Genomic DNA, 23069 nt, shown 5'->3' on the forward strand with positions numbered 1-23069 from the left:
GACACAGAGTGACTTTGTGTCCAGTTAATTTTTACTGAAATCTCTAAATTAAGCTATACTGAAGAAAAATGAACACCTCAACCTATCCCAAAAGGTTTACCAAGAGCACAATCCACTCTTCCCAGCCTACCCTAGGTTTTAGGAAGGTTTATTGAGAGTTCTGCTGCCACTTTTAACAGATCCTAAACATGGGAGTTTTTTGAGAAATTGGAAAGAGAGGAAATAAAACTGCCATAGACTGATTCCAGCACAAACAGCTCTCACACTGCTGCCTGGCCCTGGGAGTGCAGCCTTTTCCAGGGTCAGGACAGAAAAATCCTCACTTGGAACAACAACCTAAACTAATCTGCTTCTAACCTGCCTCTAAATCTGCACTTACATTTCCTTGTTTGACAAGATGAGAGATCCTTCTTTTTTGGCCAGGAAACAAGGTAGTTAAATTATCTTCTGTCTTTTCTTCATTTGCTTCCTCTTTGGATGGCTGGAAAACAAAAGAACAAGAGAACAGACTTGAAGAGGGAGATGTGGAAAGTCTCCTTTTGGGTTAACCTTGCAGAGGACAGGTGAGAACACGTGGCCAGCTGCTGGGCTACTGACAAGAACCTTGTTGTGAGCCCAGAAGCCACCAAGGAAGCCAAGGAACAGCAGCAGGACCAGCAGCAGCACCATGAGCTGGCATGGGGCAGGATGAGCCTTACCTGCCACAGGAGCCTTGAACAGCCCTCCCCTGCCAGCCACTCACACACCTCACCTCCCATGGCATTTTCAGACTCCAGGGGGTTTGGGGTGGGTTGGTTCTTTTAAGAAGTTGGGAACTGACTCATTTCTGCCCTGGGCAAGTGCTGACACCTGCTCAGCACCAAACCACGTTGCCCTCACCCCACATTTAGGGAAATATTTTCTGCAGGTTCAGCCACAGCTGTCACTGCAGGAAGACTCTGGTGACACAGTCCAGGTCACATCCAGAAACTCAGCAGGAGGCAGAAGCACCTCTCCAGCCAAAGCTGCTCCATGCTGACACCTCAAACCTGCTCCTGGACAAGGAGAACCACTTGGAAATCAGCTTGAAATTTGACTCAGTTGTTAATTGACACAAAACACTTCACAAGTTTCTTTCTCAAAATTCCAGCTGCTCTCCAGACAATCTTGTTTTCAGTTTCTCAAAACAACTCCCGGCAAAACTCTGACATGAGCCTGACAATCTCTGAAATTCAGCAACAGAGCCAAGGCTGGATTTAGGGATGAGCTCAGGCACCACTTGGGGTAAGCCTGTGTTCATCACCACAAGGGCACTCTGGAGGAGCACCTCCCCCTGAATCACTTGGCTCCCCAGGAACCCCAGAGTCTGTTAATTCACTTACACCCCTAATAAACTCTCTCACAATGCAATTCTCCCAGGCAGAAAAGCACTGCACTGTCCATATGCAGCTTCCTGCAATCACAGAATCCTGGAATATCCTGATCTGGAAGGGACCCTCAGGGATCATCAGCCCAGCCCTGTCCCTGCACAGGCATCCCAACAACCCCACCCTGAGCATCCCTGAGAGCGCTGGCCAAACACTCCTGGAGCTCTGGCAGCCTCGGGGCCGGGACCATTCCCTGGGCAGTGCCAGCAGCCTCGGGGGGAAGAACCTTTCCCTGAGCTCCATGCCAAGCCCTGGCACATTACTGAGACCAAACAACACAGGGTTGTGCTGGTTTTGCACAGCCTGGAGTTTGAGAGTGGGGGGATGCACAGAGGTGGCTTCTGTGAGAAGCTGCTGGAAGCTTCCACCATGTCCAGCAGAGCCAATCCCTGATGGCTCTGAAGATGGACTTGCTGCTGGTCAAGGCTGGGCCAATTAGAGGAGATGGTAACACCTCTGTGATAACAGATTTAAGAAGAAAATCAAAATAAAGTGTGGCATACAGTTTTAATTCCAGCTAGAGGAGGTGAGAACATGAGGGAAACAATGGAGACATGTGGAGACACCTAGGTCAGTGGAGATGGAGAGGCAGGAGGTGCTCTCAGAGTTGAGATTCCTCTGCAGGCCGTGGTGATGACCATGGTGAAGCAGCTGTGCCCCTGCAGCCCGTGGGGATCCATGGAGGATGCAGAGATCCATGCACAGCCTCGGGGATCCCCAGGGGATGCACAGATCAACCCACAGCCCCTGGGGATCCACGGGGGATGCAGAGATCCACCTGCAGCCCCTGGGGATCCATGGGGGATGCAGAGATCCACGGGGGATGCAGAGATCCACCTGCAGCCCCTGGGGATCCATGGGGGATGCAGAGATCCACCTGCAGCCCCTGGGGATCCATGGGGGATGCAGAGATCCATGGGGGATGCAGAGATCCACCTGCAGCCCCTGGGGATCCATGGGGGATGCAGAGATCCATGCACAGCCCCTGGCAGAGGTGCCCACACCAGAGCAGTGGGTACCTGGAGGAGGCTGTGATCCAGTGGGAGACCCAGTGGGGAGAGGGCCCTGCTTGCAGGCTGGAGCAGCCTGTCCTTGGAGGACTGCACCCTGAGGGAGAGTGACCCACACTGCAGCAGTTTTGGGAGGGCTGTGTGCCCGTGGGAGGGACTCACATTGCAGCAGGTGTGGTAGGGCTGCTGCTCGTGAGACTGGACCCATACTGGAGAAGTTCACAGAGAACTGTCTCCCCTGGGAGGGACCCCACAGTCTCACAGGGGAAGGACTCCTCTCCCAGAGCAGTGGAAGAAAATCTTGGTGATGAACTGACCAAAATCCCCATGTCCTGTCTCCCTGTGCTGTCGGTGGGAAGGAGGGAGGGGTTGAGGTGGAAAAAGGTGTTTTAAGGGCTTATTTTACTTCTCATTATATTCCTCTGATTTTGTTAGCAATAAACTCACTTTGTACCTCTAAGATGAGCCTGTTTTGTCCTCGGAGTGTTCTCTCCTGGTCCTTATCTCAACTCATGAACCCTTGGCTTGAATTTTTTCTCTCCTCTGTGCAGCTGTAGCAGGGCAGGGCAAGGGAGTCACTTTTGTGGGTGCCTGGTGTTTGGCCAGTGTCAAACCACAATGGGTCCATCTAGGAAATCATTTCATAAACAAAAAAATGCCCCATGACCAATCCCACCCACAGACACCCATCTCCCAGAGAAGGATCCCTGTGCTGCAGTGAGCCTCCTTGCCCAAGGAGCAGGAAACCAAACCTCAGCACAGGGATGCAAAGGAGCCACAGGTGGCTGCTGACAGCTGAGCTCTGCCACTCCAGGCCACAAATAACTGTTGGCTGTGAGTGGCAGTCCCTGGTTCAGCACTTTCTGAATTCACTGATCAGTAATTCCTGATACAGATTATGTGCCTTTCAACTATTTTCTTTTTATGTAAATACTGTCTTTTTAACCTCCTTAGTCTGAAGCCCCTGTACCATTGAAGAAATTTTACCCTCCATTTCTTGCTTGCACCACCCACAAGGTGTCCAGAGATCCTGAGGAACTACCTGTCGTATGCATTTAGAATAGGAAAGATGAATTTGGGGAAGTCTCCAAAGTGTCTGACAAATACTGGACTTGCACCAACACCCTGTCCAGGTTCTACCTGCCCCCATGTTCCTTAAACTCTGCTGCAACAAGAAGGCAGTGCCCAGACTGGCAACCTTAGATTGGCTTTGAAACCCCCAAACTCACTCCCTGCAGCCTTTTCTCCAGCCATCCACACCCACAAGGTTCTCAGGCCAGATGGAGACAGAAGTAATTGATAACCCTGAAAGCTGAAAGCCTTCCACACGAAAGGGGACTGGGACTGAACCCTCACATTTCACAGCAGCTTTCAATCCAGCAGGTAAATTCAGGTGCAAATTCACTTCCAAGCACTCAGGCACAACAAGGAAGAGATTCTTCCAACACATGGAGTCTCCCCCTTCAGCTGCTTGACATAAGCAGCACCACTAAACCAAACCAGAATCCTTCCACCTTTGGAGGGGAGAGAACCAACAGCCCCAGCCCAGCATTACCTGTTTGCCCAGCCTTCCCTTGTCTTCAGTTTTCACATCTTTAGATTCATTAAAGATCCTCAGACACTCCTCCATGGGATCTGACTCGAAGTCCACATCTTTCTCAAGGATGGAATAATCAATGTCATCAGATGTTGAGGAAGATGATGAGGACTTGGACAGCTTTGAGCGCTTCACTTTCTTCCTCCTGTCCTTGTCACTGTCAGAGGCTGAGCCAGAGTCAGCCCCGTCCAAGTCCGAGCTCACATCAAGTAAGGAGGAGGACAAAGGCCGGCCTTTGTCATCCTCATCTCCACTCTCATCTCCAAACAGGTCCACGTGGCTCAAACTCTGCTGCTTCCGACCCTTCTTGGGGTCTCCTTGTCCTGCACAACTGACCTTGTCTTTCTTTCGCTCCAGGGAGGTCTTGGTCCCTTTCTCCTTGTTTTTACGACCAGATCTTTCCTTGCCAGTTTTCACATCAGCTGTTCTGCTCTGCGAATCCTTCTTGCTGCTCCCCACCTTCTCTGTGCCCTTGGTGACACCCTCGCTCTTGCTCTTTCCTGAACTGCTGGTGGAGGACTTGGATTTTTCTTTCTTACACCCATCCACTTTTTCTGACTTCTGTTTTTCAGGTTTCTTCAAGTTCCCATCTGTTTTCACTTTGACGCTTTTGTCTTTGCAGTTTTTCTCTTCATTCTTGGTTTTTAATTTTTCTTCTTTCTTGAGCACTTTGTCTTTGTCTGCATTTTTATTTTTCTCCTTCTTCCCAGCCTCACTGAGGCCTGGTGCTTTACTAACATCAGTTTTCTTCTTTTTTGTTTTGTCTTTGGAGTCTCTGTTTTTATTTTCAATTTCCTTGTTGTTCTTACCAGAACACAACTTCGCTGCCTTTGAGCTCTTGTCTGATGAGTTCTTGGCAAGGTTTTTCTGTGAATTTGGAAGGTCCTCCCTGTGCTGTGCTGCTTCTTTGCTCTCCTGGGAAGCAGAGCCATCCACTTTTGTGCTCTGCTCTTTGCTGGAGAACTCGTTTGACTCACTCTCAGAACCAGCTTTTGAGGGTGAACTACCAGAAGCTGTTTTATATTCTACCTCAGCCTCATCTTCAGAGGAGGAGAACCTGGCCAACACCTCATCATCATCGGGATCTTCGCAGAGCTTCTTCCGTGATGGAGAGTAGGAGTCCTCATAATCAGAGGCCCTTTCCCTTTTGGACCCCTTGGTCGTGGCTTTGCCCAACAGCCTGGCAGAGTAATTGGAAAGGGGGTCATATTCCAAGTCTGTGGAAGGCTTGGAGTCATCAATCACGTATTTGTTGTTAGTGACAGTGCTGCTGTACTTTTTATTCTGTACTACAGCCTTGGGGACATACTCCAGTGAGCTCCCTTTGGAGCGGGAGGAATCCAAAGTGTATTTACTGGACCGGCCAGCAGCAGCCAGAGGAGTGGGGTTGTAGTCCGAGTTATTGAAGTTGTAGCTCCCTGGATTATACTCCAAGGAGGCAAAGGAATCATTCTGAGGCCCAGCAGCTGACACGGGTGTGTTTGAAATGAGTGAGGAGCCCTCTGAAGCACCAAACTCCTTTGTGGTTTCCAGCAGCTCCTCGTACTTCTTCTGCTCCCTCTCCACTTCGTTCTTCACTGCCTCAATGGCCTTGTTGACCAGCTCCAGCTCCAGAATTCCGGGTGTGACATCTGTAATGTCAGCCAGAAAGCCATCCTCCAGCGAGGGCCTGGGCAGCTCGGGGTTGTAGGGATCATAGCCTCGCTCTGGAAAGAGAAAAAAAATCATTTACTGCCAGCAATTCAAGTAAAATTTAAAAGAGGTCTTTTTAAGGTCTGCTCTGATCAAACCCCAACACTGAATGACACAACCAAAGGCCACACTCTTGCACCACAGAATAAATAAATGCTGGATACCAAAAGCCACCAGTGATGTTCTCTGGCCTAGACTAAACCAGATTGTACAACCTACTCCCAGGACTAAAGACCTGTTAACAAAGTGCTTTTAAGACTCATGGAAAAGCTCTATAAATTAAATATTCTTCAGGACACCAAAGAATAATCACTCTATTGGCCCAAGGGGAGCTGACTGTGCACAGAACTATCTGCTTAATTCAATGAAGCCACCAAGGAGGAAAGAGGATTCCAGTAAGAAACTGTGGATTAGGTTCTCACTTCCCAATGCCAACACCTAAAGCCCACCAAAAGCCTCCAGTATTCCTCAAGGCTCAGTGTTTCTCATGGCAGCTGCAGGAAAACCACTCTGATCAGAACTGACAAACTGAGAGCTGCTGGTAGGAAGGAAAAACTACAACGAGCAACACAACTCAACCACTCAGAGCAACCACCAAGACAAGAACACCGAGCACCCAAAACATCTCCCTTTTCCACGCTCCCCTCTCCAGAAATGTCCCTTCGATGGCCTTTCTTCCCCATCCAGCCTGGAGAAGAGAAGGCTCTAGGGAGAGCTCAGAGCCCCTGGCAGGGCCTGAAGGGGCTCCAGGAGAGCTGGAGAGGGACTGGGGACAAGGCCTGGAGGGACAGGACCCAGGGAATGGTTCCCACTGCCAGAGGGCAGGGCTGGATGGGATATTGGGCAGGAATTGTTCCCTGGCAGGGTGGGCAGGCCCTGGCCCAGGGTGCCCAGAGCAGCTGTGGCTGCCCCTGGATCCTGAAACACGGATGAAAAATCAAAACCCCACAACTCCTATAAAGATTTGTAGGGAAGGTATGTTTATTTCAGCGCTGGACGAATGTGGGGAATCATTCCCTTTCAAAGGACATGCGTGCCCCTGAGGACTCCCGATCTTTTTTTATTACTCTTAACTAATTTAAATATGCATAGAATTTTACAATAGGTTCATGCATATTCATTTTGTTGATTTCACTTTACACTAACAGCTAGTTACACTTGTACTCAGTTTTTGTCAGAAAGTACAGAGAGAGCTCCTGGGTCACACTGCTCTCTTTTAAGGTCTGAGGAGTCTTTCTTATCTCTTACTCCTTCAGCTGGGGCAGTTTATTAGTGTTGCAAAGTTATCAGACTAAACAGCATATTTTACCTATGCTAGTAAGCTCAAAGCGGCACATTTCACCTAAATCCAAATGGATTTCTACCCACTTAAAATTTTCACTCTCTCTCAATCCCTGGAAGTGTCCAAGGCCAGGCTGGACAGCGCTTGGAGCACCCTGGGATTGAGGAACGTGTCCCTCCCTGGTCATGGTGGGGGGTGGCTGGATGATTAAATTTTAAAGTCTCTCCCAACCCACACCATTCCAGGACTCTAACTATGACAGAAGCTTCAGGAACATTAACAGCTGCTTTTTGACTCTGAACTGTTTTCAATCCTTGTTTTATCAAAGCATCTCTGGATGCTGACATTCCAGAGGAGCTTTTTGTTCTCTGCTACAAGGACGGTACAAAACTGGCTCTCCAACATGGATATGCATAAGAACCAAACAAAAAGCGAAAGAGACAGAAAACAGAAAATCAGAAACCTCTCAGGTCTAAGAGGGATGAGAGAATTTCTTGTAACAGCCAGAAACAGTTTTGAAAGAGCCTTTCTACCATTCTCATACAACTGAGGGGTTTGGGTTTTTTTGGGGGGAGGCAGGGGTAGGTTTGGGTTTTTTAGAGAGGATACATAAATGCAGAGCTTCCTTTGGCAACAGGAAAAGGATCTGTCTAGCAGTTGGCAGAACTGGCCCCCAAGGAAGCAGAATGAAAGAGGCTGGGTTAAAATAAAGGCAGCAGTTTCAGAAAATACTTTTTATCCCTTTGGGTTTGCAAGGTTTCTTTCCAAACCAATTAGATCCTGATTGAACAGGGACTCTGGGCAATGGCAGCGCGATGTCACCACCTTCCACAGGTCTGTCTGAGCCCTGCTCAGAGCCAGAAACATGGAGAAAGAGGAACAAGGTGCTATTTCTACAACTAGTTCCCCTCCAGCTATTGCAGAGAGCTGTAATGATGACATAAAGAGTGCTTCCAAACCCAGGACGTGCTCCTCCCTTGGACAGCCAGCACAGCCGGGGACACAGGGAGGGAGCAGGTGACAAACCAGGGCAGCAGGCACTGGACAGAGCAATTCCTGGTTAGAAACCTTGAAGAAAAGCAGGTAACAAGGAAAAAACATGAACAAACCCATATGCAAACAGCAGCAGCATCAAGGCAAGGCTATGTACAGATTATCAGAATTGTTAGGGATAGTATCAGCCTAAGAAGTGATAAGGAGCAGACAGCTCATCTCTGACCATGGTGTGAAACATCAGCTCCACAATGGCAGAAAGCACCAGTGCACTGAAGCCTGCAGGAGTCAGCTACTACTCTCTAATCTGGATTGAGACTTAAAATTCAGCACAAATATTTGAAGGGAACAGCTGAAAGCCTGATAATTCATGCAGGGCTAAATATCAGATGGCCTGCAAACAGAGAACACAGAGTCTGGACCTAGAGACTTGCCAAAAAAAAAGGCAACAAACCCTAACCAAACAAAAGCCATCTTGTACATGCAGAAAACCAAACTATTTAAATATACCAGTATCAGGGAAAGCAGAGGGCAACCCCAGCACAGACGTGGTGGCTGCTGTTCACCTCTAGCACAAAACTGCTGGCACATTTTCTGTGGCTGGAATGATGAAAACACACATTATAACCTCAGGACATGCCACAGGCTGTGAGACAGGGCAGGGAAAGAGCTCTCCTGGAAGTGTGGGGGAGGCCTGATGGATTCTCCAGCACTGCTGATCAAAGGCTGCCTGGCCATGAAAGACTTGTGTAAGTCCAGGATGCCCATCAGCACCATCCCCTCTGGCCAGGAGGCATCTGCAGATAATGCAGCAGAAACACGGCAGGAGGTGTTCTATTTATACAAAAACATATATACAAAATTATATCTTTTTTTTATATATAACATTTTAAGATATATATAATATATATTTTTTCTATAGTATAACATTTATAGAAAAATATATATTTATATTTGTATATTTGTATTTGTATCTATTTTATTTATATTTATGTGCACACATATATGATGAGGCATAAGCACACAAGTCTCCAAACCAGAGATGTTCAACCTGCCATTTGAAATCAGTTTTTCAGCTGCCAAACTACGCTCCCAGGAACCAGGAAAGGGAAGGATCTTCCTGCCACTGGCATCTGACACTCAGAGGAGTCTGCTTCATGTTTTCCTTTATTCCTCTTCCCTTCACTAACCTGGGCACTCAGGGTGTACAGGATGAGCTGCACTGGGGTTGCTGTTCTGATGTAGCAGATGGCTGCAGCTCCTGAGGGAGCAAAAGGATGAGAGGCACTCACAGTGAAATAACTCTTTTTGGAGGGATGGAAGCTCTGACCCTCGGGAATCACGAGATAATGAGACTTGAGATGCCAAATCCTTGCAGGATTGTGAACTAAACACTTTTCAAAGTACAAACTATTTTAATAAATTAGTGTATCTCAGACATGGGAAATAACCTTCCTGAGAAACAAAAGGTGAGGTCACCATCAATATTACATTATTTCTTATACAAAGTAAGTTATTAACATTAATATTATATCCATTATATTAATAGAGACATAGAGGTCTCTATGCAGAACCTCAGTGAACATTACATTTAACCCAGAACTGCTTTAGAACACAACCAACAGTGTGCTTAAAACAGCCACTGCAGCAGAAAATACAGAAACACAGAACAAGATTCTACCTAAAAAAAACAGGCTAATGGGGTTTTTTTTCCTGGTTACTGTCATGTTGACTGAGGGACACAAGGCCTCAGTTCCAAGGTGGAGCTGGATTATTACAAAGCTTCCCTGAGCCAGACTCCTCACTGGTCCTTCTAGTTTGGGCAACAGGCAAGGGCAGTAAACAAAGCTGACATTAAAGAAGAGTGGGAGGACAAGGTCACCTGTGTGAAGGTAAAACTGATTTTCCAGTGAATCATTCCAAAGAAAAGTCTTTCTCTTTTTTTTTTTTTTTTTTGTCCAGGCCTCCCACAGCACATAGCTGAGATGCTTTACATACAGAAAAGCCCAAATGTGTGGCAGGTGAGCTGTAATGCTTATGCAAACCTGCAAGTTTTGCAAAAGGAGTCTAGCACTTGAATGCATGTGGGAGACAGAATCCCAGATGGGTTTGGGTTGGAAGGGACCTTAAAGTTCATCCAGTGTCACCCCTGCCATGGGCAGGGACACCTTCCACTGTCCCAGGCTGCTCCAAGCCTTGTCCAACCTTGGACACCTCCAGGGATGCAGCAGCCAAGCTGCTCTGGACAACTGGATGACAACTGCTTCTTCCAGATCCAACAGAGCTACTCAGCTGCTGCTGCCAGACAAAAAGGCTGCAAAAATTAGAAACTTTTGAAATTACAGCAATTAGGAATTCAAAACAAAAGGCTTTGCTGACCAAGCTGGAGAGGGACCAGCACGGGTGAAAAGACATTGAACATTTCTTGTAGTGAACCCACAAGAAGGACTCTGAGGGGCTGGAGTGTGTCCACAGAAGGGAGCAGAGCTGGGGAAGGGTCTGGAGCACCAGGAGAGGCTGAGGGAGCTGGAAAGGGGCTCAGCCTGGAGAAAAGGAGGCTCAGGGGGGACCTTGTAGCTCTGCACAACTCCTGACAGGAGGGGACAGCCGGGGGGTCGGGCTCTGCTCCAGGAAACAGGGACAGGAGGAGAGGGAACGGCCTCAGGCTGGGCCAGGGGAGGTTTAGTTTGGATAATGGATAAATTTCTTCACTGAATGTGTCAGACATTGGCACAGGCTGCCAGGGAACTGATGGAGTCCCTGTCCCTGCAAGTGTTCAAAAACCATGTGCATGTGGCACCTGGGGACATGGTTTAGTGGTGACCATGGTGGCTGGGCCGACTGCTGGACACAATGATCTTACAGCTCTTTTTGATTTTCAAGTGCTGCTGCTGCTGAAGTCACCCATTGCCCTGGGTCACCTGCAGCTGGCAACAAAAGGTACATTCATGGGGAGGTGGGGAAGGTGAAAGCTGTTTGGATACTCTTTGGAAAAGGAAAAAATAAAGGCATTTTTATTTCACGTCATCGGAACAGCTTTGTTGGCTTAAGAGCTCACTGTGTTTACAGTGCCAGCACTTAGCAAAGGGACAACCTCTGTGATAGCAGAAAAATTATCACCACTGGAAAATCATTCTGAGCTTTATATTTAACACTTGACAGAAGGGACAGCAGTGCCTCAAGAACAAAATGTTTCAGAGAGGTTTTACCAGCAGCCTGAGTTCTGCTACTCTTCAGAATTAAAGAGCACACAAGAAATGGCAGGTTTTGGCACAGAGCTCTTTTGCCAGGACCCAAAGCAAATTTCCAACAATTAATTTAACAATAATATGCAACCACTTGGAAATAATTAACACTGAGATTTAAAATAGTACAGTTCAAATAATCATCCAGAGGAAATGGGTTAGGAGAGCAGGGAAGGGGAGCTAAGAGAAATGTTTATTCAACTTTAAATTCAACCATAGTCCAAGAATTTGTTTTGCTCCTTTTTTGTGTTGTTGAAAAGTAAATCTAATTATAAAATTAAGTATTAAAAGCAGAGATAACCTTGTGCTGGTCAAGGAACACCAGGAAGCAAGGTTTGAGAGGCATTAGAGGCAGAAGAATCCCTGTGCACTCCTTGGATTTGTTCCTCCAGGGGAGGTATTTAGTGTCACAGACTCAAAGTACATGATGAACCTCTACAATCATTTCTTTAATGGAAAAAAGGATGCAAATATGAGAAAAGAAAGTCTGATATTAGCAAGGCTGAAAAAAGTCTGAACAGTCATCTCTCACTCCAAGGTATATTTAGCCCTGCTGGAACCCAGCCAGGGCAGCGCTGGTTTCTCCAGGTGTTGCGGCCAATGGGGCCACCTGTCCCCATGGGCTGAACCCCAGGGGTGACACAGCACAGGGAGAGGGTCACACCGAGGGACAAGAGCAGCCAGGCACCACCTCTGCACTGTACTCTGAGCTGTCTCCTCAGCTCAGCCATCCCAGACTGAGGGCAGGCAGTGCCCAGCAAGAAATGATGGAATGGTTTGGGTTGGAAGGGACCTCACAGCCCATCCAGTGCCATGGGCAGGGACACCTTCCTCTGTCCCAGACTGCTCCAAGCCCTGTCCAGCCTGGCCTTGGGCACTGCCAGGGATCCAGGGGCAGCCACAGCTGCTCTGGGCACCCTGGGCCAGGGCCTGCCCACCCTCACAGGGAACAATTCCTGCCCAATATCCCATCCAGCCCTGCCCTCTGGCAGTGGGAGCCATTCCCTGGGTCTTGTCCCTCCAGGCCTTGTCCAAAGTCCTGATCTCCTGACACAGGGACCTGCACAAGGGGGTTCATTCCAGCCAGAGCAGCTCCAGAGTGTCCTTCCAAAACTGTAAGTGTTATCAGGGAACGACTCAGCAGGGAACTCATCAGGGCACATCCCACAAAGCAGCTCAGACAGAAACAACCTGGGATGCAGCACCCACCTCCTCCATTTAATCAAGGCAACACAACTTTGGGCATGTGATAAATGAGTAAAGCAAAATTTGACTCTCACAATTAAAAGGCAAATATCCTGTAGATATGTTAAGAGACGTTTTATAGTTTTATAGTTGTGTTTTACCCCCCTTGTGTTGTTATCAGGGGGTGACCTGGGTTTGGGACATTTGGGAGGGTCGGTTGTTACTATGGCAGCACCTGACCTCCAATCGAGATTTAAGGCAGTGATCTCCACCCCTGGACAGAGAAGGAGGAGCCGATGGGCAGAACTTCGGGAGGGGCCAAAGGGTTAAAAGACAAAACCTCCATTGTGTGGGTGAACCCATGGTGGGAAAAATCCTCTGCTCCTGGTGCCGTAATATTTTCTCTATTCAGTCTTCTGCTGTATTTTTGATATGGTTTTAATAAACCTTTTACATTTTTGAAAGTGAGTATCATTTCTCACAGGCAGTTTTGTCTCTGGTGCAGCAAAACAAGAATCTGAAAGGTCTTCAAGCCGCTGAGCATGGCAGCTTCACCCTCCTGGTGGCCTCACAGGGAGTCCCCAAGGACACCTGGGGCTGTCACTGCCTCACACAGCAACACCACTTAAATCCAAGGATGCCAAAGCCAGGACACGATGACCTGGCCCACACCAGCCCATCACTGCCATCCCTCTAAGCCCAGAATCACTGACAGTCCCACCCACTCTGGTGGAAAACAGCAAAGAGCACAAGGTCTGTGAGACATTTTCCCAAGAGGAAATCACACCACTGGCACATTTCTCCCATAACTTAGGAAAGAACGTAGAATCCCAACTGGTTGGATTGGCCAGTACAGGCAGAGGACAAAGACTGGCACCCAAAATACACCCTGACCCCACAGCCTGTCATGCACAGGCTGGAAGGGGTCTCACCATTTGAAAATCTGGATATTCAATGTTTCAGTTCTTTGGAGAAATTCTGTCTGGGGGAAAAAATCCAACAAAACAAACTTAACAGAGACTTGTTTTTTTCCTCTGAGAAAAAGCCCAGAAACCATTTCCACATCTCCTATGTAAAGTGCTGGATAAAACAAAAGATCTACTCAAGAATGCAATTAGCAGAGCAAGTCTTCTTTTCAAAGGAAAAAAAAAATTAAATATTTCAAGTATTCCGGTGACTTCTCTCCATTCAACTTCACCTTAAACACTTACTGCAACCAGCACAGTCACAAGCAGCAACACTAACTTTAATTTTCCAGCCTTCCTCTGGCATGCTCCAGATAAGTTATCTTCTCAACACCTGTCTGATTCTTTAACTAGTGTGGGTGGAAAAGTCCCGCTTAAAAAAAAAAAAAGAAAAAAAACCCCACCAAAACCCAACTATTTCAACTTAGTCACAACTGCACACTTGGAAAACAAAGTTAAAAGCTAAAGAAAAACACCTTTCAAGCTGTATTACATTAAAACACTTCAGCTGTAACGTATGGAAAGCTAAAAGCAAAACTTAAACTGTTTTTAAAACCTGTCTGGCTTTAAACAATTCAAAAGCTGGAATTAAAACTCTGCAGCTCTTTTAGGTCTCGGACACCTGCAGCTCCACAGCCACTTTTAACCACAGAACCTAACATCCCAGCACAATCCTCTCTTCAATAAACATCCAAAATCCACAGGGAAATGAAAACCCTCGTAAACCAAACCTTCCAAAGCCAATCTGGGCTTTTTGCACAGTGCACATATTCCAGAGGCAGGTGACCCCGGACTCGGGTCTCCTGCTGAATGAATTGTGACCACGTGAAAGCCTCCCTGGAGAAGTCGCTTCTCTCCAGCTGCTCCTTCGCAGCCGCACCGCCCAAACCTCGACCTCACCCCGCAGGACGCCAAAAACTTCCAGAAGAGTTACCTGAGCTGCCCGGGGTCGATAAACACTGCAGGTATTTGTTCATGCTGGAGCCGCCCGCTGCTGCCGAGACACCCCGGCACGGGCTGGAGGCAGCACGCGGTGCCCGGCTGCTGACACAGCACCGTGTGGGAATCGGGGCAGGACCTGCCCCGGTCCCGCCTTCACCCTCCTGTGCTCCCAGCTCGGCGGGGCTCAGAGCGTCTGCAAGGGCTTCCCGACCCCGTTCCTCTTCCCTAGAGCTGCTGCCCTCACCTTGGGGGAGTTTCTGACCTCCTCCTCCTCTCCCCTCTCCCCACCTGCGGGTGCTGTTGGCTTGGTCTGAGCTCCACACATCGGTGTGCGCAGCAGCTCCCCAAACATCCATCCCCCGGCCGTGCGGTGCCCTCAGCCCGACCCGAACCCCCGCAGCCCCGCTGGGCCGGCAGGGCAGGAGGCGGCAGGGCTGGGACACAGCTTGGGCCGGCAGGGCAGGAGGCGGCAGGGCTGGGACACAGCTTGGGCCGGCAGGGCAGGAGGCGGCAGGGCTGGGACACAGCCTGGGCCGGCAGGGCAGGAGGCGGCAGGGCTGGGACACAGCTTGGGCCGGCAGGGCAGGAGGTGGCAGGGCTGGGACACAGCCTGGCCCTGCCTGTCGCTGCCTGCCCCAGCCCACGTGAGCCACCCGGCGCCTCTGGCTGGCCCAGCGCACGGAACGCGCTCCGGGAAGCCCTGGATTAGTGAATTGTGCTTCCCACTGGTGCGGCGGGGCTTGGCTGGAGATTAAAAACATAAATCAGAGGAAGTGTTCAAGCGTCAGGAAAGAGAAGGAGGTCCCGGGAGAGCAAAGGGCTCCTGGGCGGGCAGAGAGGAGCCAGGGACTCACCAGCCCTGGCACAACTCCAGCAGTGCCAAACCCAAAATCCTGCTAGCTGGATGGAGATCTGCTCCCACCTCCTGCTTTTCACACACCTAGAAGTGCCGCACGTGGGGAGACTCGGATGCGGGACGGAATCTCCCCACAGCCACAGAAAAACCAAATATGGGAAGTGTCCTGTGAGGCCACACTGAAATCCTGGCACAAAGGGCACCTGCAGCTGCGCACCCGCAGGAACGCCCCAACCGACAGTGCAGGGAAATCACCACAAATCCCAAACTGCTGAAAAGATACATCCCGACCTTACCACCAATTGGTTTTTCACTCTTCATTTCAAAACTTGGCTAAAAATAAAATTCACTAGTGGCATTTTGGTAATTATTCTCGTAAACACAGATGTGGGAGGGAAAAGCAGAATTGATGCCCCCTCCCAGTTCACAGACTGGAGCACCCAATACTGAACACCTGCTTTGCTCTGTCAGTGAAATTATACTGAAAACACTTCGGTTTCCACTTGTGCAGTAGCAAATACAGTAATAAAAGCTCTTTGCTGAGATGATCTTGCACAACATCAGTTCCAGGAAGGAAAACGCACTGGGAAAGACATTTTTCCATCCCTTCTACAACACAGTGCGAACATGGTCTGCAATGTGAGTCACACCAAGGCTCTAAATCCCAGCCTGTGCCAAGGCTGCTCCCACCAAACAGGCACAGCCCCTCAGCAGAGTGCTGTGTGAGGAACCTGACAATGGCCCTCACCCCATGTTGAGTGAGGGGTGATTAAAGCTGGGTTTTAATTTCTAAAGAGTCTCTTTAGGTTTTACCAAGTATCACAGAACCACAGAATGTCCTCAGCTGGAAAGGACTCACAGGGATCATCAGTGCAGCCCTGTCCCTGCACAGCCACCCCAACAACCCCACCCTGAGCAGCCCTGAGAGCGCTGGCCAAACGCTCCTGGAGCTCTGGCAGCCTCGGGACCGGGACCATTCCCTGGGGAGCCTGGGCAGTGCCAGCAGCCTCGGGGGGGATCATCCTGGTCACAGCCATCCTCTGTGGCTGCTTTTGGGCAGAAGAAAGGAGAGGTGAAGTGCCTCCCTGCACCAATGACAGGATCAAGGGTCAAAGCTGGGGAGATAAGCCCAAGGATTTCTCCACACTTGACCTGAGCCCAACAGTGTTGCAGCAGCTCACTGTGTGTCAGTCACACAGAGCAGCAGAACTCTGTCCCTGACACATTCCACAGACTTGATCCCGGTCTAACCAGCAAAGCTTTGTAACCCAGATAGAAAATCCACACAGCCAGAAAACTGCTCCACAAGCTTTGGACCACATCAGAAAACCGCTGAGCAGCTCAGTACACTCCACTGCAGAACCAAGTACTTCAGGCAGGGTGCTGAAAGCCTGGCTGGCTCTTCCCATCCCACAAGAACACAAGGATCAGGACCTGAGGGAGTGGCTGGAGCTGTGCCAGGGCTTGGCATGGAGCTCAGGGAAAGGTTCTTCCCCCCGAGGCTGCTGGCACTGCCCAGGCTCCCCAGGGAATGGTCCCGGCCCCGAGGCTGCCAGAGCTCCAGGAGCGTTTGGCCAGCGCTCTCAGGGATGCTCAGGGTGGGCTTGGTGGGGTGCCTGTGCAGGGCCAGGGGTTGGATTTGATGATCCCTGTGGGTCCATTCCAGCTCTGCACATTCCAGGATTCTGTGATCAGTGCAGACAAAAGAGCTCAGAGCTCCAGACCTGGGAGCAGCTTTCTGCTCTGGGTTCAAAAACATCCACCTCCAAAACAGCCCCTGAGAGCATCAAACCAGCAAACCAGGGCTGCCTACCTTAAGATATTTATGAAGAGCTGTATTATGCCTCTTTTATGTCTTTCAGCATACTCAGGACCTCGACTTTAAAGAGAAACCTATTTTTCCCCTCTACAGCTCTTGAAAAGACGCTTTTAGGACTGAAGGCAGCTCTTCCCTCCTCCTTACAGCGCACGCTTTCAAAGCACTTCACACACATTCAATAATCTTTTCATCCTGCTCTGAAGCAGGTGGGTTTTAGACATCTCAGAGATGGAAAAAGCACTTCAGCCAAGTCAGGATGAGAATTTGCAATCTCCAGATTCCCAGTCCCGGACAGAAATCTCCATCAGCCTCAGTGCTCAGCCAGCACAGATTTTTCACAAACCTCCAAGGCACCAACATTCTGTTACCACACAGGCAGATCCCTGCAATAAAACAAGGGAATAATTTCCCACACCAAGCATTCCATGTTTCAGACCCAGCTCAAACGTGCCTCTCATTCAACATGTTTGTATTTACGGGCCTGCTTCCAGACAGGAAGGAAAGGGAACTCCTGCCACATCCAGCAGCAGTCAGGGAAAACTCAGTCCTGCTCCTGCAGATCTCCAAGGGGCTCTGCACCACTGTCCCCCAGTGCCTGGGAGCACACCAGCACTGTGGATCATGTCAGGGATCATGTCATGAACACCTGAACCTTGGGAAGTCTGGAGTGGTGAGGGTGGGCAAAAAAAGGCAGGGGGAACAGTGCTACATCCCACTAATTCCTCTTTCCACATCCTCTCTGCTCCATATGGCACATATCCATGGTCCCCCCTCCCACAACCTGCCAGGGCCAGTTCCACTTGCAGTTATCAAAAGCCCCTTTCAAAGCTATGAAATTGCACCAAGAGTTTTGGGGTTCCTGCCAATCCTCTGGTGATCCTCAAACATCAAAGCCAGCCCCAGCCTCAAATCAATATGCTTAGCAGGCTGCTCCTTTAGATGTTATCCTTTTTTTCTAGGCACCATCCCAGAAAAGACCAATCTGTGCTGTAGCTCTTGGTGTAGAAACCCACCACCTTGGCAAAAAAATGACATTTTTAAAGCTTCTCTAGCGAGTGATGTGATTAAATAGGTCAGACCTGCCCACGTGCATGGTTAGAAGGCTACTTCAAAACAAGACAGGCAGTTCCCCTGGCAGGGAGCAAGCCCTGGCGGATGGAGAACCTGCTCCCAGAAGATGGTTGCTTGGTTCTGGCTGAGCTACTACACCCTCTAGTGTAAATCTTACAGATCCTTCCAGGCCAGGAGCCTCGGGCAGGCAGGGAATGAGAGGAGCACTTCAACCAGAATCCTTCCCAGGAAGCTGAGCCAAGCACTGCAAAATAACTGCAAAAGTGTCTCCTGCTCCTACAGGAATCAGGAACATTTTGTGACCTGCTGGAGTCTGTTCTAAAAGCCTGAGATTGCAGCAGGTCCATTGCTCATCTCCCATTTCTCAATTGGAATCCCAGAATCCCAGAATGGTTTGGGCAGGGAGGGACCTCAAAGCCCATCCAGTGCCACCCCTGCCATGGCAGGGACACCTTCCACTGTCCCAGGCTGCTCCAAACCCCATTCAGCCTGGCCTTGGGCACTGCCAGGGATCCAGGGGCAGCCACAGCTGCTCTGGGCACCCTGGGCCAGGGCCTGCCCACCCTCACAGGGAACAATTCCTGCCCAATATCCCATCCACCCCTGCCCTCTGGCAGTGGCAGCCATTCCCTGGGTCCTGTCCCTCCAGGCCTTGTCCCCAGTCCCTCTCCAGCTCTCCTGGAGCCCCTTCAGGCCCTGCCAGGGGCTCTGAGCTCTCCCTGGAGCCTTCTCCTCTCCAGGGGAGCACCCCCAGCTCTCCCAGCCTGCCTCCAGAGCAGAGGGGCTCCAGCCCTGGCAGCATCTCCGTGGCTCCTCTGGCCTGGCTCCAGCAGCTCCACGTCCTCCTGCTGTTGTTCCCCAGGGCTGGGGCAGCTCTGCAGGTGGGAGCCAACACAGAACCAACATTAAAAAATGGCTGGAGGCAAACCCTGAGCTGAGACAGAACTCACAGATCCCTGTTATGCCAGCCGTGCCACGTGCTGGATGCCAAGGGTTTGGAAAGGGGCAGGAACGGGCTCTGAGCTGGCTGCAGGGAGCAGCAGGCACTGCCTGGAGCTCAGCCTCCTCATCCTGCTTCTTTCACAAGTGACAGAAACTTCCCCTGGGGAAACCAGGCCCACACTGGGGGCTTTACTTGTCAAAAAAATTCTTCTCTAAGTGCTGTAGTTTAGGTTGGATATTAAGAAAATATAGAAATTATATAGAATAGATTCTATATAAGAATTTCTCTTAAGAAATAAGAATAAGAATATAAAATAATATTCTATTAAGAAGAATAAGAATTTCTATCGAGAAATTATTTTGACAAATTCTTTTGACAAATTCTGTAAGAAATTCTGTAAGAAATTCAATTAAAAATTCTATTTTAAAAATTCTATTTTAAAATCTATTAAAAATTCTATTAAAATTCTGTAAGAATTCCTTAATTCTCCTAGAATTAAGAAAATATATTTCTTTCATAGAAGAAGTTGTCCATCACTGGAAAGGGCTGCCCAGGGCAGTGGTGGAGTCCCCATTCCTGGAAGTGTCCAAACGTGTGGATGTGGCTCTAGAGGACATGGGCTAGGGGTGGTTGAAGGCTGGATTTGATGAACTTGGAAGGCTTTTCCAACCTTAACAATTCCATGATTGTAAGGAAATTCTTACTCCCCAAAACTCAGGCTGCTTCTCCGGTGTCTGACACGCCCAGGCCAAGCCTAGCAAGGCATTGGGGTATTTTTCTTGCCCTTCACACTCAGCTTACAGCAACACTTCCAGGCAGCTCAGGGAGCCTCACACACTTCCCAGGGGCACACAGAGGTTTTCCCTTCCCCACTCCAAACTCCAAACCCAGCCCCAGCTGTTATCAAGCACAGCAGCGCCTGGTGCAGGCCAAAATGAGCAATTCCAGTTCCAAAACTGACACTCCACTCAGATATTTAAAGACATGCAGGAACAGCATACTGAAAGATAATTATAACATCATCTAAAGAACCATCCTAAAGCATTCTAGGGAACTTTTAAAATTCAAAAGAACACCAAAACTGGCAAAAAACTTTGTCTTTCTAACAATTATGTGCCTGTGACAGCCCTGAGAATGCTTCTTTTATTTTAAACTAAACAAGTAGTGGTGGTAAGCTGGCCTGGTAACCAGGAGACATCAGTAATTAATCCTCTTCCAAACTTGAGAGCAACCCAAAGTTAAGTAAGCACACAAAAAAACACAAGCTAGGCTTTGTTTTGGCAATCTCTGCTTCAGATTATTAGACACTGTCCACACCAGCATTATTATGCCATTACACCTAACAGAAATAACAAAGCTTTGACAAAAAGAAAGCCAGCAGGGTTCTTCTGGGGAGAAGAAAGAAGGCTTTTTCCTCCCAATAAATCAGCAGAACAGCAAATAATGGTATAAATAAAATGACAAGAGCTGCTGGAAGGGCGGACAACAATAGCTCACTATCGATCCTTGCGGGTCCGTTCCAGCTCAGGATATTCCATGACTGCCTGATTCACTGGGGGGTTTGTGCCAGGCTGCCTTTGAGAAGCCTGGCAGTGCCCTGTGCCCCACAAGCCCCTCACAGCGGGGTCTGGCTGACCACAGCCCCCCGGGGAAGCCAGAGAACCCAGCAGGGGCCGTGCCTCGCCGCTCCAGGCAGCTCCCGACGGGATCTAACGGGAGCTGTCAGCAGCTCTGGAAGTCGGCGCTGACACCTCAGCGCCACGTGAGCCCAGTGCCCGGAGCGACGGAGAACGGGACGGGGCAGCGCTGCCCCGCTGCACCTGGGGCTGTCCCGGGCCCTCGGGAAGCTGCTCCCCGACAGCCGGCGTGCAGCGGGATCCCACCGAGCCCTCACCCGCTGGGGCCGCAAAGCTCCTTCAGACCCTCCCGGAGCCAAGGGCGAGCTGAGAGCCGCGGCCCGGGCTGGGCACGGCACGGGCGGGCTCCGCCGGGTGGCACCGACAGACCCCGGGATCACCGCACTGCGGAGGGGCTGGCGGGGCGATCCCGCGGCGCTGGGGGCTGAGCCGGGCCCTGAACCGTGGGGCAGGCGGGAGAGGAGGAGGCCAGGCACGGGCCTGCCCTCTCACCGGGGGGAAAACACACGGGCGGGGGGAGAAAGCACGACCGGGCTGGGGGCGGCAGGGACGGGAACAGCCGCAGCCCGGGGACGGGGTCGCGGGAAGGTGAGGGGGCACCGAGGCTGGGCCGGGCCGGGCCGTACCTGCGCCGTGTCCGAGCGGGAGCCCCACGCTGGGGTCGCTTGAGGCTCCGGAGGCTCCGCACGGCGCCGGGGCCACCGGGGGGTGCCGGAAGTGGCAGTAGGGCCTGCGGCACCCCCGACCCGGTCCCGACCCCCCGGCGTTGAGGAACGGGCAGTCGATGCCGCGGAAGTAGCCGGTGGATCTGAGCATCCCGCCGGCTGCGGGGCGGGAGCGGGGCCGGGCGGGCGGAGGAGCCGCGGGCGGCCGGGACGCGCTCCCGCCTCACACGGCCGGTACCGGCCCCGCCGCCATCTTGGGAGCGCCGGGCGCGGCAGCGAGGACCCCGCGACGCCGCTGCCCGCACAGGGCTGCCCGCGGCGCGCCTGAGAGCGGGGCGGGGCGGGCGGCGCTGAGGGCGGGCCGGGAGCTGCCCCGGGAGCCTGGAATGGCCTGAGGCGGATCCAGCCCTGTCCCTGCACAATCCCCACCAAGCCCACCCTGAGCAGCCCTGAGAGCGCTGGCCAAACGCTCCTGGAGCTCTGGCAGCCTCGGCGCCGGGACCATTCCCTGGGGAGCCTGGGCAGTGCCAGCAGCCTCGGGGGGAAGAACCTTTCCCTGAGCTCCATGCCAAGCCCTGGCACAGCTCCAGCCCTTCCTGGCCTCCTGTCCCTGGCCCAGAGCAGAGCTCAGCCCCTGCCCCTCTGCCTCCCCTCAGGAGGAGCTGCAGCCCCCGAGGAGCCTCCCCTCAGTCTCCTGAGCTGCAGCCGATCTGCAGCGCTCCCGTTCCCTCGGGCATGGCCGGGCTGCAGAGCGGCCATCCAGAACCAGCATTCTCAGGGATGCTCAGGGTGGGATTGCTGGGCTGTCTGCAGGGCCGGGAGTTGGACTCGATGATCCTTACAGTTCCATCGCAGCTCAGGACGTTCCAGGATTCTGTAATCCAAGCTCGGCCGGGTTTGGCTGGGGGTACGACCCCAGGGCTGGAGCCACCTCATCCTGCTGCCGAGCACCCCCGGCTGTGGGCACAGTGACGGTCAGGGGTTCCTTGCTCTGTGGCCCATCAGCCCAGCATCCTCAGCACAGACCACGGTGGAGCACCATGGACCACACCAGCAGAGCCTGCAGACCTCAGCATGGACCACAGCCCCAGCACATTCCAGTATTCCCAGCATGGACCATGGACCACAGCCCCAGCACATTCCAGTATTCCCAGCATGGACCACAGCCCCAGCACATTCCAGTATTCCCAGCATGGACCATGGACCACAGCCCCAGCACATTCCAGTATTCCCAGCATGGACCACCATGGACCACTGCCCCAGCCCCCAGCCTGATGTCTCCAGCATGGACCACCAGCCGCAGCATGGATCAATCCCCATGGACCACCATGGACCACCTTCCCAGCACAGACCACTGCCCCAGTCTCAGTACACCCCACTGCTTCAGCATGTCCCAACTTGGGCTACCATGGACCACCAGCCCCAGCACAGCCCATCCACCCCAGCATGGGCCACCTCAAAGCAGCTCCCTGAGCCCCAGCAGAGCTTGGGCCTCCTGGAGAGCAGCAGGACACTGGACAGGTTTGGGCAGTGACCCAAGGCCGAGGCCAGGCCAAGAACTGGTTCCACATCCTATGAGGGCCCAGTCCCCTCCTTGCCCCAGGTAGTCACCACACCTGCATTTACCAGTGGGGAAACTGAGGCACGCAGTGACAGCACTTTGGGTGAGCTCAGAGCAGGGACTTGGAGCCAGCCCTGAGGGGATCAGTCAGGTGAGGGGCATCCACAGCTCCTGGGAATCACCTGGCACTGCCCCTGCCG

At 51.3% G+C, this 23069-nt stretch overlaps 1 protein-coding gene across 1 annotated transcript in view; it reads right to left on the minus strand.

Annotated features, from left to right (window-relative positions):
• REXO1 (RNA exonuclease 1 homolog) overlaps positions 1 to 21547 on the minus strand; it is a 44161-nt gene extending 22614 nt beyond the window's left edge. Inside the window, exons 1-3 of the mRNA XM_053965862.1 lie at positions 21270 to 21547; positions 3972 to 5719; positions 380 to 481 (exon numbers count right to left, since the gene is read on the minus strand). Of these exons, the coding sequence (XP_053821837.1) occupies positions 380 to 481; positions 3972 to 5719; positions 21270 to 21459 (2040 nt within the window). The 5' untranslated portion in view covers positions 21460 to 21547. The remainder of the gene's footprint in view (positions 1 to 379; positions 482 to 3971; positions 5720 to 21269) is intronic.
• Positions 21548 to 23069: the final 1522 nt, after the last annotated feature.

This window comes from Vidua chalybeata, chromosome 27 (assembly GCF_026979565.1).
Source record: "Vidua chalybeata isolate OUT-0048 chromosome 27, bVidCha1 merged haplotype, whole genome shotgun sequence".
NCBI lineage: Eukaryota > Metazoa > Chordata > Aves > Passeriformes > Viduidae > Vidua > Vidua chalybeata.